The 16,678-nt window shown below is 38.4% G+C and overlaps 1 protein-coding gene across 1 annotated transcript in view; it reads right to left on the reverse strand.

The window, feature by feature from the left end:
• The window catches only part of CLYBL (citramalyl-CoA lyase), a 380,083-nt gene that overhangs the window by 145,574 nt on the left and 217,831 nt on the right, over positions 1–16,678 (reverse strand). The window contains exon 2 of the mRNA XM_075850278.1: positions 15,489–15,693. Within this exon, the coding sequence (XP_075706393.1) occupies positions 15,489–15,693 (205 nt within the window). The remainder of the gene's footprint in view (positions 1–15,488; positions 15,694–16,678) is intronic.

The raw sequence follows: 16,678 nt of genomic DNA on the forward strand, positions 1-16,678 counted from the left end.
CTTAACACTTTTGTGTTGGGTAATCATTTGTTCTGACCATCAACACTGTCAATGGCTTTCCTGACTCAAACAGGATAATCCAAAAAGCTCACACGGAACATGAAAAGGGAAGAGCAGGCGTGTACATTTGTATGTTTGATTTCTTTCCTGTGGATTAAGTGTTTCTCCAGACAGCCTTTTTTGTTTGCTCACCAAATATATCTTTATTTACTATACAAGGGAAATATTTAATTTAGAGGAACTTTGAGTATTGCGTTTGTAAACATAAATACCTTAAATGTCACTTAACAACCATCTTCAGAAGATTTGCACAAACTTTACCCTTTAAGAATAGCCAAGAAAAGTTTTAACTTATTCACCAAGTAAAGTGGTGCTGTGGAGGATAAGGAAACTTCATAAATAATAGAAACAATATTTTAGGTAACCTAAAAATAAAAAAACAAATAAAAAACCACAAACATGGCTAGATTTCGTTACATACATGTATAGTATATAATCTATCATGGAAGCATCATGGAATTTCCAATGATGTGTATAGAAATATCTTTATTCAGCAAGTTCTTACCCTTAAAGTGGCCATACTCATTAAATAACGGACGTTTGGCCAACAGTTATTTCTCCTGACTCCCCCATAAACCAAACCAAGCGTACATGTTAATTTCAAATGGAGAGGGGAATTACTGGCTTATCTCCTGCAGGAACAAAGGATCAGGCATAGTGAAATCCAACATGCCTGATTCTTCTTTCCCCCGACATCTGCCATCAGGGGAGAGTCAGGTAGCCCCCGTACACACTAGATCATTGACTCAGCGTTGCTAATTACGATCACTGTTTTGCTGAGGCAACCACAATGCAAATGGGTCCTTAATGTTTTTATTTTTCCCACAATTTGCATCCCCTCAAAGGGTCATTATAATAATATTTTATAGAATATTTTTTGCATGGAATTTGAATTTTTCCTGGAAAATCTAACTAAATTCCATAACATGACTGTTAGTGACAGGTCAATGAAATAGGATTTTCAAAAGCTGTAAAATTGTGCCTAAATGTTAAAATTGAAATCCAAGTCTGGTATTTTTAAACGCACTGAAAAATACCTAGAAAATCTGTGTGAAGGAGACCACATGTGTTTTTTTTTTTAAATCTTTCAAGAATAAATATCAGAATTGATTCAATATATAACATGAAGAAATTCTGCAACATTTTAGAATATGATGTGGTTGCATCCTCATAAAAGAGAACTAACCGTTTTTTCTAGAACACGACCAGTGGCACAAACATCACAGACAAGACAACAAAGTATTGTTAACTGTATAAAGGCACGCGTATAGAAAGGCATCTCTTGAATTATTCAACGAGTCACTAAAGGTCACTTGACACAAGTAAAACCTCAGTATAAATGGTCTTTTGTTAGGTTATGAACCAATATTTACACAAGTCCTCATGGTTATCCACCAAAGCACATTGGTTTATGGGCTAGGGTCACAGAACTCACGAAGTGAACACTAGCGCAAACTAAGGACAGTGTCCTGCACATGGCCATATTACTGCTCCGTACAGCTCCTATAGAAGTCTATGGGCCCATAATAGACCACCGTAGCTTATGAAGACTTAGAGGTTTTTTCTGTCTGATTCAAATGAAGTTTTGTATTTATTGGTCCAGTTTTATTTGGTTGAATTCAAGCATAACAGATTATTCTTATGTTGATCTGATTTTTTAATAACTGTAGTGGTAAAACTAACAATATATAATATTTTTTTTACTGAGATAGTGTAGAGGGTGAAACTATTCTGCCCATCCAAAAAAATATGCTTAAATGGCAAATAATACAATAAAAAAAACTACAACGGATTAATGCAAAGAAAAAGATAAGTGTGAACAGATACTTACCCATTAACCTCTTAAGGACCAAGCATTTTTTTTTTCATCGCCACAATTCAAGACCCAGAACTTTTTAATTTTTTTGTCATCGATGTAGCTATGCGAGTTTTTTTGGATGCGTTTTATTTTTCAATAGCACCATTTTGAGGTACATATGATTTATTAATTAGCTTTTATTATTTTTCTTTTAAAAAGAGGAATTCCAAAATAAATCAGCAATTCCACGATTTTTTATTTTTTTTAAATGTTAACTTTATTCTGCGGGTCGGTACAAATAGGGCAATGGCAAATAAGTTTCGTTTTTGTTACGTTTTAGCACTTTTTCACAATAAAAGTAATTTTTGTGTCGCCACATTCCGAGACCCATAAACAGAAAAGATTAATGCAGAGAAAAACACTATTGTGAACAGAGACTTAATCATTAACCCCTAAGGACCAAGCATTTTTTTTTTACATTTCAAAAGCCATAACATTTTTATTTTTCCATCGATCTAGCCGTATGAGGGCTTGTTTTTGCTGAACAGGCTGTATTTTTATTGGTACCATTTTGGGTTACATATAATTTATTGATTAATATTTAGCAAAAATGTTGTGGGGGAATGCAAAAAAACAGCAATTCTGCCTTTGTTTTTTGCATCTCTTTTCTGATATTTATCGTGCAGTTTAAATAACTTGATTCCATAAATCATTACGATTGCGGCTGTACTAAAATGTCAATCATTTTAATAATTTTTATGGTGAACTATTTTTAATAAATAAAATTATTTTATTTAAAAAGGGATGAAAATTATTGCTTTTTTGGGGGGTGGACTTTTTTTTAAAATTAAAGTTGATTTTACTTTTTTATTTGACCCACTATGGGACTTGAAGCAGCCATCTATAATTCTTTTGAATATATAGTATTCCTAAGCATTATTGCCTGTATTACACTGACATGCCACCTATTAGATGCTAATGGACTGTTGGAGCCCCCTCCATCAAATACCTTAGATGCCAAGGTTGCTATTGACCACAGCATCTAAGAGGTTAAACAGCTGGGTTTTATTTGATCCCGGACATTACAATGGGAGCCGAGCTGTCAATCACCACCTAACTTCCACGATCATTGAACGGGCATAGCTCCAGTGTCCTTACGATCACCATGATTCACCTGTACCTCATGGTGCCTCAATGTAAGGCCATACTTGGTGCATTAAGGGCTTAATAAAATGAAGGCCCACTAGACCATGACCACATCAGTCTGAAAAGATAGTGCTGGGCTTGATAGGTAAAACAAGAACAGCTCCCACAGTGATGGGACGCTTGATGCCTGTGGCATGGAGTCTAGTCACATGCTATTTACTGCGACTTCATATGCAAAAAAACGTTCAGCGACAGCACAGTGACAACATTTTTAGCTTACACAAATTAAATAGCCTTAAAGCACTCTTAGTGCTTTATTAAATTAGCGGTACTTTTTTCTACAAAACCCATTTCATTGCATAAAACGGACTATTATAAAAAGATAGTTTTGAGAGCCATGAAATCTCATAGAAGCAGATTACGAAAGAAAAAAAAGCACAATAAATGAATAAAACTACTTTATTGAAAACCTTGTGTCATGATTCTTCCAAAGGCTCTATGGCTTAAAACATAAAACAAGAAATAATAAACAACTTCAAAGTGGCACAAACAACTATCACCCTATGACCATATCCTATTGGTTTTAATGTCATGAAGCACAAAGACTGCAAATAGCCTCTCAGTGGAGAAGCAGATTGGAAGTGATATCGGACAAATACAATCTGGAATTGGATTTTATGCAGTCCTGGAGGCTGAAATTAAGTTCTGCTGTTTAGAGGTTTAGAAGTGAGTGGATAGCAGCATTCAGAGGAAAGCTCAGAGCGGAAGACGCTAATACTTATTGGTTAACTATTTTCTGTGGACCCAAGAAGCTGCAAATGATTTCATACTCACACAGCGGTATATGTCAAACAAGTATAAAAAGAGAAATGAGTCAGGCAGTAGTGTTTAGACTATTTTTCCAGTGAATAGGGTTTTTGTATGTTCTAGTATACGTACAAGAGTGAATTTTTGCCCTAGCAAGGTTTCATTCTTGCTATTGCTAAGGTTTTTGGTAATCAAAGGGGTTGTGTCACAATAGACATTTATTGCATATCCCAGGATATGCCATAAATGTCTGATAAATGCGGGTCCCACCTCTAGAACCAGCACCTATCTCCTGAACTGCACCGCTGGCTATGCATCCAGACGGGGAATAAGTGTACAGCAGTATGGGTTTCCGAAAACAGCCGATTCTGTAGCTCCAATAAAAGTGAATGGGAGTTACGGAAACACATATAACAGTGAGTTACGCGGTTTCCGTAAACTTGGCTAAATAGTAATATACACGCTGAAAAATACGTATCAAGTGAAAAGCTATTTAAGTATCTCCAGATATACCCTCTTGGCCTAAAAAATTTGCAGTGAACCACAAGTTCTCTTTATTAACCTTCTCTTAATACCATATGTGGTTACGATTGCCCACAATGCATGACCCAGAGCGCTTTTATTCTCAGAATTTTTTTTCTAATGTGGCCAATGCAAACCGTGGTAAAAAAAACACCACACTATTTAAGGGGTATTCAATTGTTAGACACTTGTGGAATATCCATGTTCTCAGGGAGCCGCACCTATCTCCAGAATTTTTTTTATTGTTCATGTATAAAAATCATTGTGATCATTTGTCAAATTGTTAAATGTTCATCAGCAAATATATCCTATGCATGTACTTTGTGCCCATTATCGAATTTGCGTTTAAAGAGACGGTGCATGTAGTGTATGATAATTGTAATGTCCATCTTTTGTCAGTGGTTTACAGAACTGCAGCTTTACGGGGTATTCCCAGAATCGACAGTTATCAACTATCCACAGGATAAGTAATAATTGTCTGGTCGCTTGGGGACCTCCACCGTTCACAAGAATGGGAGTCCCGAACCCCAGAATGAATGGAGCAGCAGTCGAACATGCGCCCACCGCTACATTTAATGTCTATGGGACTGAAAGAAACAGCGCTGTACGTGGCTGTTTTAGCCATTCCCATAGACTTTATATCGAGGGGAAGCGCATATGCTTGTATTCAATGTCCTGCGGTCAAGCAGTGAGGAGGAACAGGGTGTTTGGGATCCCCATTCTCTGGATCAGTTGGGTTCCCAGTGGAGGGCCCCCAGCAATCAGACAATTATCTGCTATCTACAGGATAGGTGCTAATTGTTGAGTCTGTTACAAACCCTTTTAACATCTAAAGAGTGGATAAATTTCCATACGTTGATAGGAAATCATATTTATGGAAAATCATTTATTGCAAAACTGAAAAATAGTTAGACCACATACACACAGATTCCGCGCCTAAATACTGACCGTATCTGCAAGCATTCCACTGGCAATACATTAGAATACAGTAGTTTTTGCACCATTTACATGCTCCTGAAAAAAATCAGAGTGGAATAATGACTGCACCACAGATTTCAAAATCCACAGCATGATCATTATTGGAGCGGACGATATGCTGGAAAGCAGAGTATTAGCTCTAATGAACTTCAATGAAGGAAATCCACGTGTGTACCCACATGCCAAACTGCGGCAGTACACAGAGTTTCAGCTGTAGATTACTGCTGTGGATTATCTTAAAAAACCTAAGTCATGTAGGATAACATAAAATAATGGTTATAATGTAAATCATAACTTTTAAAAAAAAAGAGAAAAACACAAAAGATATATTGTATGTATAGCAATGTAGCACTAAAATGTTGAAATATTTTTTTTGCTTTAAAGTGTACCTAAACTTGTGATCTTATGCCCGACTTGACAACGGGGACGTGGAAAGACGCTCCTGCATGCTGGGCTGTACAGTTGCCTTTGCAAACGTATGATGCCCAGAGAGTGTTGTGAAAGGGTACTGTAAGGCTGGATTCACACGAACGTGGCGTTTTTGCGGACCCAAAAATGCGGCGTTTTGCGCTCGCAAAAATCACTTGCCAGCTCCGTGTGTCATCCGTGTATGATGCGCGGCTGCGTGATTTTCGTGCAGCCGCCATCATAGAGATGATTCTAGCCGACGTCAGTCACTGTCCAAGGTGCTGAAAGAGTTAACTGATCGGCAGTAACTCTTTCAGCACCCTCGACAGTGAATTCCGATCACCATATCGAGTAAACTGTTCAAAAAAAAAAAGAGGTTCGTACTTACCGAGAACTTCCCGGCCGTTGCCTTGGTGACGCGTCCTTGGTGACGCGTCCTTGGTGACGCGCCTCTCTTGACATCTGGCCCCACCTCCCTGGATGACGCGGCAGTCCATGTGACCGCTGCAGCCTGTGCTTGGCCTGTGATTGGCTGCAGCTGTCACTTGGACTGAATTGTCATCCCGGGAGGTCAGACTGGAGGAAGAAGCCGGGAGTTATCGGTAAGTCAGAACTTTTTTTTTTTTACTCGTTCACGTATATTGGGATCGGAAGTCACTGTCCAGGGTGCTGAAACAGTTTAACTCTTTCTGCACCCTGGTCAGTGAGTAGCTGACAGCTCTAATACACTGCACTACGCATGTAGCGCAGTGTATTAGAATAGCGATCAGAGCCTCCTGCCCTCAAGTCCTCTAGTGGGACAAAGTAATAAAGTAAAAAAAAAGTTACAAAAAGATGTGTAAAAATAAGAAAATAAAAGTTTTAAAAGTAATAAAAGTAAAAATCCTACTTTTTCCCTTATCAGTCTTTTATTATTAATAAAAATAGATAAATAAACAAATAAACTATACATAATTGGTATCGCCGCGTCCGTAACGGCCTGAACTACAAAATGATTTCGTTATATGAACGCCGTAAAAGAAAATAATAATAAACCGTACCAAAATCACAATTGTTTGGTCACTTCACCTCCCAAAAAATGGAATAAAAAGAGATCAAAAAGTCGGATGTACCTAAAAATGGTACTGATTGAAACTACAGTTCGTTACGCAAAAAGTCCTCGCACAGCTTTCTTGATGGAAAAATAAAACAGTTCTGGCTCTTAGAATAAGGTAACACAAACAGTGAATGATTTTTTACAAAACGTATTTTATTGTGCAAACGCCATAAGACCTAAAAAAACTATAAACATCTGGTATCGCCGTAATCGTATCACCCCGCACAATAAAGTCAATGTATAATTTATAGCGCACGGTGAACGCTGTAAAAAAAATGGAATAAAAAAACAATAGTAGAATTGCTGTTTTTAGTCACCACGTCACCTAAAAATAGAATAAAAACTGATCAAACAGTCGCATGCATGACAAGAAAACTGCAATGAATTCCTCAAGGGGTCTAGTTTCCAAAATGGGGTCACTTTTGGGGGGTTTCCACTGTTTTGGCACCACAAGACCTCTTCAAACCGGACATGGTGCCTAATAAAAAAGAGGGCTCAAAATCCATTAGGTGCTCCTTTGCTTCGGAGGCCGATGCTTCAGTCCATTACCGCACTAGGGCCACATGTGGGATATTTCTCAAAACTGCAGAATCCGGCCAAATATTAAGTTGCGTTTCTCTGGTAAAACCTTTTGTGTTATAGAAAAAAATGCTATAAAAAGGATTTTCTGACAAAAATGAATATGTAAATCTCAGCTCTACTTTGCTCTAAATTCCTGTGAAACACCTAAAGAGTTCATAAACTTTCTAAATGCTGTTGTGAATTATTTGAGGGGTCTAGTTTCTAAAATGGGGTGTTTCATAGGGGTGTCTAATATATGGGCCCCTCAAAGCAACTTTAGAACTGAACTGGAACCTAAAAAAAATAAAAATGAGGCAATACTTCGCTTCTCCTAATGAGCATTGCCTACTCCAAGACGACCCCAGTTTTGACCGTTTGTATAAACGGAGACACCTATTAGACCGTTTCAGTGCCCGGTTTTCCCAAGCATACACCCCGGAGACGTGTATTTCTATTGATGAGTCCTTGGTACATTTTAAAGGGAGGCTTCAATTCCGCCAGTACCTGCCGGGTAAGAGGGCAAGGTATGGCGTGAAGATGTATAAGCTGCGAGAGTGCATCAGGGTATACCTACAAATTTAGGATATATGAAGGGAAGGACACCAGTATTCAGCCCCCAGAATGCCCCCCCTTACTGGGAGTTAATGCAAAAATTTGTGTGATTTGGTGCTGCTGGACCAGGGTTACCACCTCTACCTGGATAATTTTTATACCGGCGTCCCACTCTTCAAGCGCCTCGCTTCCAGAAGTCATGGGGCACCGCTAGAAGAAATCTGAGAGGCCTCCCTAAGACTCTGCTTGGGCAAACACTTAGCAGGGGTGAGAGCAGGGCACAATCTAGCAGCAACATATTGTGTGTCAAGTACAAGACAAGAGAGATGTCACACCAGTACCCATGTACCTGTACGAGGTACCAGTACTGAGACCCCCAAACCAGACTGTATCCTGGACTACAATAGGTACATGGGAGGGGTGGACTTGTCAAATCAAGTCCTGAAGCCCTACAGCGCCATGCGGTGTGGTATAAGAAGCTGGCCGTGCACATCATACAGATGGCATTGTACAATGTGTACGTGCTACGTCGATGTACAGGCCAGACGGAAACTTTCCTGGAATTTCAAGAGGTAGCTATCAAGAAACTAATTTTTAGGGACCAAAAAGGGGGGCACCCAGTACTTCTGGAAGCGAGGCCACACGCATCGTACCAGGGCAACACTTTCCAGGAGAAGTTCCCCAAACTGGCAAGAAAGGAAAAAGTCAAGAGGTACAAAGTCTGCTATAAGAGGGGGATAAGGAAGGACACAATATATCAATGTGACACGTGTCCCGAAAAACTAAGGCTCCGTATGAAAGAGTGCTTCAAAATGTATCATACATCCCTTGATTTTTAATCTACCCCAGTTTTACTTACCCTGATGCACTCCGCACAGTTAATCCCCCTCATCTTTCCCTTCTGAGCCCTGCCGTGTGCCTAGGCAGCTGTTAACAGCCACATTGAGGGTATTGCCATACCCGTGGGAACACACATTACAGTTTATAGGGTGTATGTCTCCGGTCAAAATGCTCACTACACCTCTAGATGAATGCCTTAAGGGGTGTAGTTTTTAAAACGGGGTCACTTCTTGGGAGTTTCAACTGTACTGGTACCTCAGGGGCTTCTGCATACATGACTTCGCACCAGAAAATCCCCAGGTGCGCCAAATGGTGGTCCTTTCCTTCTGAGCCCTCCCATTATTGGAAAATATATATTTTTTTAAATTCCCAGCCCAATTCAAATAAGTTCTGTGAAGAAACTAAGGGTCTAAATGGTCAAATTACCCATCAATTAATTCCTTGAGGGGTGTAGTTTCCAAAATGGGGTCACTTCTGGTGGGTTTCCATTGCTTTGATACCTCTGGGGCTCTGCAAATGCGACATGGCACCCGAAAACCAATCCAGCAAAATCTGAACTCCAAAGAACACACAGCGCTCCTTCCCTTCTGAGGCCGCCCATGGGCCCAAACAGCAGTTTATCGCCACAAATGGGGTATTACTGCACTCAGGACAAATTGGGAAACAAAATGGGGTATTTTGTTCCCTGTGAAAATAAGAATTTTTTATCAAAAATGACATCTTATTGGAAAAATGTTTAATTTTTTTAATTTCATAGACCAATTCAAATACGTGCTGTGTAAAAACTGTGGCGTCAAAATGGTAACAACAACCATAAATGAATTCCTTGAGGGGTGTAGTTTCCGAAATGGGGTCACTTTTGGGGGATTCTTACTGTTTTGGCACCTCAAAACCTCTTCAAACCTGGCATGCTGCCTAAAATATATTCTAATAAAAAAAGAGGCCTCAAAATGCACTAGGTGCTTCTTTGCTTCTAGGGCTTGTGTTTTAGTCCACGAGCGTACTAGAGACACATGTGGGACATTTCTAAAAACTGCAGAATCTGGCCAATATTTAGTAGTGTTTCTCTGGTAAAACCTTCTGTGTTACAGAAAAAAATTGAATACAATTGAAATTCAGCAAGAAAAGTTAAATTTGCAAATTTCACCTCTACATTTCTTTAATTTCTGTGAAATGCCTGAAGGGTTAAATAAACTTTCTAAATGCTGTTTTAAATACTTTGAGGGGTCTAGTTTTCAAAATGGGGTGTTTTATGGGGGTTTCTAATATATAGGCCGCTCAAAGCCACTTCGGAACTGAACAGGTACTTTAAAAAAAAGGCTTTTTAAATTTTCTTAAAAATATGAGAAATTGCTGTTTATGTTCTAAGCCTTGTAACGTCCAAGAAAAATAAAAGAATGTTCAAAAAACGATGCCAATCTAAAGTAGACATAAGGGAAATGTGAACTAGTAACTATTTTGGGTGGTATAACTGTCTGTTTTACAAGCAGATGAATTAAAATTCTGAAAAATGCTATTTTTTTTATACATTTTCTCAAAATTTTGCAATTTTTCACCAATAAACACGGAATATATCATCAAAATTTTAGCACTAACATAAAGCCCAATATGTCACGAGAAAACAATCTCAGAATCGCTTGGATAGGTTTAAGCATTCCGACGTTATTACCACATAAAGTGAAATATGTCAGATTTGAAAAATGGGCTCTGAGCCTTAAGGCCAAAACAAAGATGCGTCCTTAAGGGGTTAATTTTAAATTCTGTACTAAATCGTGCAGTTCTAACCTCGTGAATTGTTCCCTAAGTCCTGGAGCTTTTCTAATAATGTTGACACCCCGACACGGCCCCACGTGACTGAGGACCTGTGCTGTTCGTGTTGGCATGTTATCAAGAACATGACTGCAAGGGGCAGTCACATTGCCTATTGCTTGAGTCCCCGAGCAGAGAATAAGCTAGCGCTGTGCTCGGGACTCCGGCCCTGCTCCCAACGACCATATATAATCAGTGAATTCTGGGGGTTCCTATCGCTGGAGTTCCCGAGCAGAGCATCAGGCAATGCTCTGCCCGGGAACTCCAGCTCTGCTCCCAACGTCACTGTCCATATATGGTCAGTGACCTGAGGGGTTTCCTATCGCTGGAGTTCCTGAGCAGAGCATCAGCTGATGCTCTGCTCGGGAACTCCAGGGATAGGAAACCCCTGAATTCACTGACCAAATATGGACGTCGGAAGCAAGGCTGGAGTCCCGGGCAAAGCGCTAGCTTATGCTCTGCTAGGGGACTCAAGCAATAGGCAATGTGACAGCCCTTTGTGGTCATGTTCTTGATTACACGCCGATACGAACAGCACAGGCCCTCAGTCACGTGAGGCCGTGTTGGCGCGTCATCATTATTAGAAAAGCTCCAGGACTTCTGGGAACAATTCATGAGGTTAGAACTGCACGATTTAGTACAGAAGTTTAAATTAAAGTACATCAGGAAGTTACTTATTTTCACATAAATATATTATTGCAATGCAATTTTTGGTCCCCAGATAACCCTTTTAAAGGCTATGTAAACCTTCGAATGGCAAAAAAAATAATTTCAAATAAAAAGTTTTATCAGTGCGTTTTGTGTAACTTTGTAAATACTTTTTATTAAAAATGATTTTTACTTTTTTTTAGATACAGCTGCTCTGTATTTTCTATACAGATCGGCTGTATCTAGCACTATTCACTGAATCCGTCAGTCCCGCAGTTCTGACGGATCCAGTGTCAGCGGGTCCTGCATGTCCCTGACAGGCAGGATCCACCTGTAATCCATTACATCTCAGTACATTACTAAAATGTAATAGTTTACAGGTGGATCCTGCGTGTCTGTCGTTGAAGCCGCCAGGTCCGTAGGACTGACTGATTACGTGAAAAGCTCTAGATACAGCTGCTCTGTATAAGGAATACAGAGCATCTGTATCTAAAAAAGCAAAAATAATCTTTAATAAAAAGTATTTACAAATTTACACAAAACACACACTATATAATATATATATATATGTATATATATGTGTATATATATATATATATATATATATATATATATATATATATATATATATATATATATATATATTTACATATAATGTTTTCAAAAAGGTGTACATAGCCTTTATGAGAGAATTGAACCTGTGCACGATACTCTCCAGGCTTCCACAGCAACTGTACCTCCCGGTGTGCAGGAGTGCCTTTCCACGCCCTAACGTTTCATACTACATTCTTAGTAGGGTTATCATTTTTAAATGTGGCGAATCGTCTACAATTTGTTACTTTTTCCCCTATCTTTGATTTGTTATGATTTTCAAAACACATGCAACACAATAATCCCACAGAATTGACACTATATTTTGTGAAATTCTAATTATTTATACAACTGAAGACAGAAGCTACAACTATTTCAAAATAATAATAGAAATATAATAATCTTCAATTGTCCAGCTTCTGTTTCATTTTAGAATAGCGGCTTGTGGAAGTCTCAATTGTCTCGCTGTACCCCCCATTACCATAATTATAAACCAATATGATGTCCCCTGGGTTTAGGACGGTCAGGTGGAAAAAAATTCTGTTGCAGACTTAACAGTATCCATGTATTTTAGAGTTAGCCAATTGCTGTCAATTCTGAAGGGGCTAATAGAAAACAGTCATTATTAATACATTTGCAGTTAATCCACAAAAGTATGTGCAATGTAATGTTATTTCATCTATCAACTTGGTAATAGGATTACGTTTTCAATGATCTAAAAATCTTATTTGGCAGTAAAGGAAAACACAAATTTTTACCAACCGCTATAAACTCTAATTTAATCCCTGTTGGTTTTAACTAAATAACCATGAAACAAATTCTGTCTAGCTATACTTAACACCCTCAATAAATATATAAATTTCTCTTTGAAATTGTAAAATGAAAATGTTGAACAGGATAAGCAGTGTCTCAGGAGACCAATCATTTTCCATCTCTTAGGCATCACAAATGTTGTTTACATTTGAGGACGATTTAGCAGAAAGTTTAAACAGATTAAGCCTTGTTTGCATGTATTAATCTCAATTGAAAGAGCTCATCGTTACTGGTAAATGAGACCACTTGGTTTAGCTTCAACGTGGTCCGTTTTTCCTCTCCCACTGTTATAATCCTGTTTTTTCCACATTGGTATATGGTGTTTACAAGAATTGACGCAGAATTTAAATGAAGGCAAAAACCCAAAACAGAAAAAATAGGAACCGTAAATGTTGACAGCAGATAAACACCAACTTGACTATCTGTCATAAGCACTTCAATTAACATCTTTAGGGAGGTGAATCTTTTGCTGGATCAATCCCTAGAGCGTGTGTATAGTTTCAATACTTTTAATAGTTCACACTTCACACTATTAAATTGGTTCTACCCAACCAAGCTTTCACAGAACCAAGTCAGGGGTCCTGCAGAAGACAACAGAGTGAAGTGCTGCCTTTCTTTTGCTTAGGACAGCAGTCTAGTTCTAGTCCAATCAAGGACACTCCGTTTATTAGTGACTTGTGCCAAACCAATATCATTGGCCAAGATTTCTTCTATAGTTCTTGTAACAATAATAAATTTGAGCTAAAACAACATATTATTGGAAACAATTTAATTTTAATTTTTCATGGCCCAATTCAAATAACTTCTATGGAACAGATGTGTGGTAAAAAATAAATAAAAACATAAATCCCCTAGAAGCAACTGATTCAAGTCGACGAAATGCACGTTGGGACGAACCCTTTTCTAGCTTAGGGATAGAACAATTGAGGGAAAGTTGAGGCTATATACTGCCACACTGTGCAATTCAATAGATATACAGAGCACAGGCATGATTGGACCTCACAAACATCGCAGACGCGCATGTCAGCTGTTCTGGCCGCGGCTGAGCACTGACTTGCTCAGTCACTCTGAGTGTAGAGCGGCAGTCGAGTTCAATACCGCTCCCACGTAACAGCTGACTGACACGTCAGATGTTACTACATACCCAGGCTCGGTCTGTAGGAACGCCGTGCAGGAAAGTGGTGGCGAGGATCGCTGCTACTCTGACTGTACAACCGGTGCTGATACTAGTTGTCTATGTTCACAGCCGGGTAATAACACCAGCGCAGGGCCTGGCTTCCCGACTTGCAGTGCACTGTGAGTCGGGCACCCAGAGTGTTCGTGCCACCTGTCACTGAACGCGGATAGTCGCATAACAATAGAACTCTCATGTGCACTCTAGCTACGGACTTGTCAGCACCAAGCCTATAAGCAACATATTTAAAAGGAGCAGTTAGATCTGCTGACAACAGCAAAGTGCTCATAATAGACATATTTGAAAGAAACACTTTATCATAACTAAACTGAGAGTATCTCTATTTTTGACAGGTTTACATTTATTTATACTAACTTCCCTCTTATTCCCACTTATTAATTGTCAGAACTTCTTGCCTCAAATAGCAAATTCTGAAAAAGCTACCGACAGTAAAAGGAAAAATGATAAAAAAAACACTATAGGGTGTTCTGAATCAAGGGATCGCTCAACCTCTTACCCTGCTGGGCAAATTATGCTCACTAGAGCCGGTTTTATTTAATTAAGTGATCTTAGGATCTAATCACTTCTTGCCCTTCTTTTCTCTTCTCCACATTCCCTTTTTTACTATAGCTGGTGTACACCAGAGCAGAATAAGAAGTGCAAAAGAACCCAAAAAAGGCTTTCTTAACTCTAAAAAATAAAATAAAAAGGCTCACTACACCCCTAAATTTCTTGAGGGTGTAGTTTCCAAAATGCGGTCTTCTTCAGGTGTTTATGTTTTGGCATCTCAAGGCCTCTTCAAACATAAAACGGTGCCTGGGAAACATCCTAATAAAAAAAGTCTCCAAAATCCACTAGGTGCTCCTTTATTTCTGGCCTGTGTTTGAGTCAAGTAGCGTATGGAATATTTCTGAAAAATGCAGAAAATGGGTAATAAATATTGAGTCGTGTCTCTTTATTAATACCGGGAGTTACAGAAATAATGGATTAAAACGTAATATTTGTAAAAAAAATAACAAAAATGTGTACATTTTACCTTTACTTTGCTTTAATTCCAGTGAAAGACCTAGATTGTTAAACTTCCTAAATGCCATTTAAATATGTTGAGGGGTGCAGTTTTTTAAATCAGGTGATTTATGGGCGGTTTCTAATATATAGACCGCTCAAAGCCACTTCAGAACTGAAGTGGTGCCTAAAACAATAGGTTTTGCAAATTTTGTTGAAAATGTGAAAAACTGATATTAAACTTATAAGCCTTATAAAGTCTTGACAAAAGGTAATAAAAAAATATATGCCTACATAAAGAATGGTAAATCTTATTTATTCAAAAAATTGTATGCTATCATTATCCATTTTCGCAGCAGAGGATTTCAAATATAAGAAATGCTAATTTTTCCAAATCTTCTTTAAATTATATCTATTTTTTTAATAAAAATAGTACAAATATCAAATCAAAATTTACCATCAAATGAAAGCATAATGTGTCACGATTTTTTTTTTTTTCCAGATTTACTTGGATAAGTAAAAGCATTCAAAAGCGATTACCACATAAAGTGACACATCAGATTTGAAAAATGGGGCTGGTCCTGAAGTCCAAAACAGGCCGCGTCCTTAAGAGGTTAGAGAGTATATCAAGACTCAATGACCCCTTAAGATTTTGCAATAAAGTAACAATAATTACGAACCTTTTTATTGATGGCTACTCCATCTTCACAGTCTAGCACTGCACAGTCCACATTGAGAGAGGCAATTTTTTGTATTTTTCTTTCATCGTTTCCAGGTATGTATAGTACAGCCCTGCGAGGGATGTACTTATGGACATCTCGTATCTGAGAGTATAAACAGGTGTTTCCATGTATTCTTGGGAAACCACTTGCTAGTAGAGAAGTTCTGAAAAAAAATATGACATTTAATTTTAAAATATACAGTAATATATAAATAATTAAAAAAATATTTTCACAAAATTAGGTCCAGAAAAGTTTATTGTTAACAACATGGGGCAGATTTCCGATTTTATAAATACGCCAAATTTGGTGCAAATTTGTGCAGTTTGTAGCAATTTTGTTATTTGTGCCTCACTAGACACTTTTTAAAAGTCTCCCAAAAATGGGGCATGGCTTAGCAGGAAAAAGGGCGTTGAAAAAATGCGCCAAATATGTGCAAAATCAAAAGTGATATAAGAAAGAGAATAGTGTCTAAGAGGTCATGCAAGATGCACAAGAATTATCATGCAGCAAGCACCACTGTGATAAAATTGGCGCTTTTTGGGCCTGCCTGGTTTAAGTTAATGTGGACCTACATAGTTTTTTTTAACCTTGTACAGTATATATAATAAAATGTACTTATGTCATTTTGTTTAACACAAGCACAGAACTGCAAGATTATCTGGAATCTTAGAAGACCAGAAACCGAATAATGGAATAGCTTAATAAGAGACTCGCATTAAAAATCACAATTTTATTTTGTACGGTCTTCCTGGTCCTCTAACCTTAGAGATACATTTTATGTGTCTGTCCAATAATTTAAAATATTTGCTCCTGTTAATCCAGAATTAAAGGAGCTGAAACTTTTATGGCATATCCACACGTCACCTCTGGAACCCAAACTATTGGAAAAACAGGGGTCTCTTGACCGCGTTGTACCAGGCAGGGAGGCTGCATTCACCCTCAGACTTAATGGAGAGGTGGCCGCATATGTAAAAGAGACCAGCTTCATCTCCTGTGGATATGCCATAAATGCTTTATTGACTAAGTGGCGCACTAACCTGGGAGGCAGCAGGGCCCTCCATACTATTAATCAGTGGGTGTTGCAGTGCCTGTACACATGCCAACGCTATCATGTCGTAAATGTGGACAAACTATTTAATTGCCATTTT

The sequence above is a fragment of the Rhinoderma darwinii genome, chromosome 2 (genome assembly GCF_050947455.1).
Source record: "Rhinoderma darwinii isolate aRhiDar2 chromosome 2, aRhiDar2.hap1, whole genome shotgun sequence".
NCBI classification, from domain to species: Eukaryota; Metazoa; Chordata; class Amphibia; order Anura; family Rhinodermatidae; genus Rhinoderma; species Rhinoderma darwinii.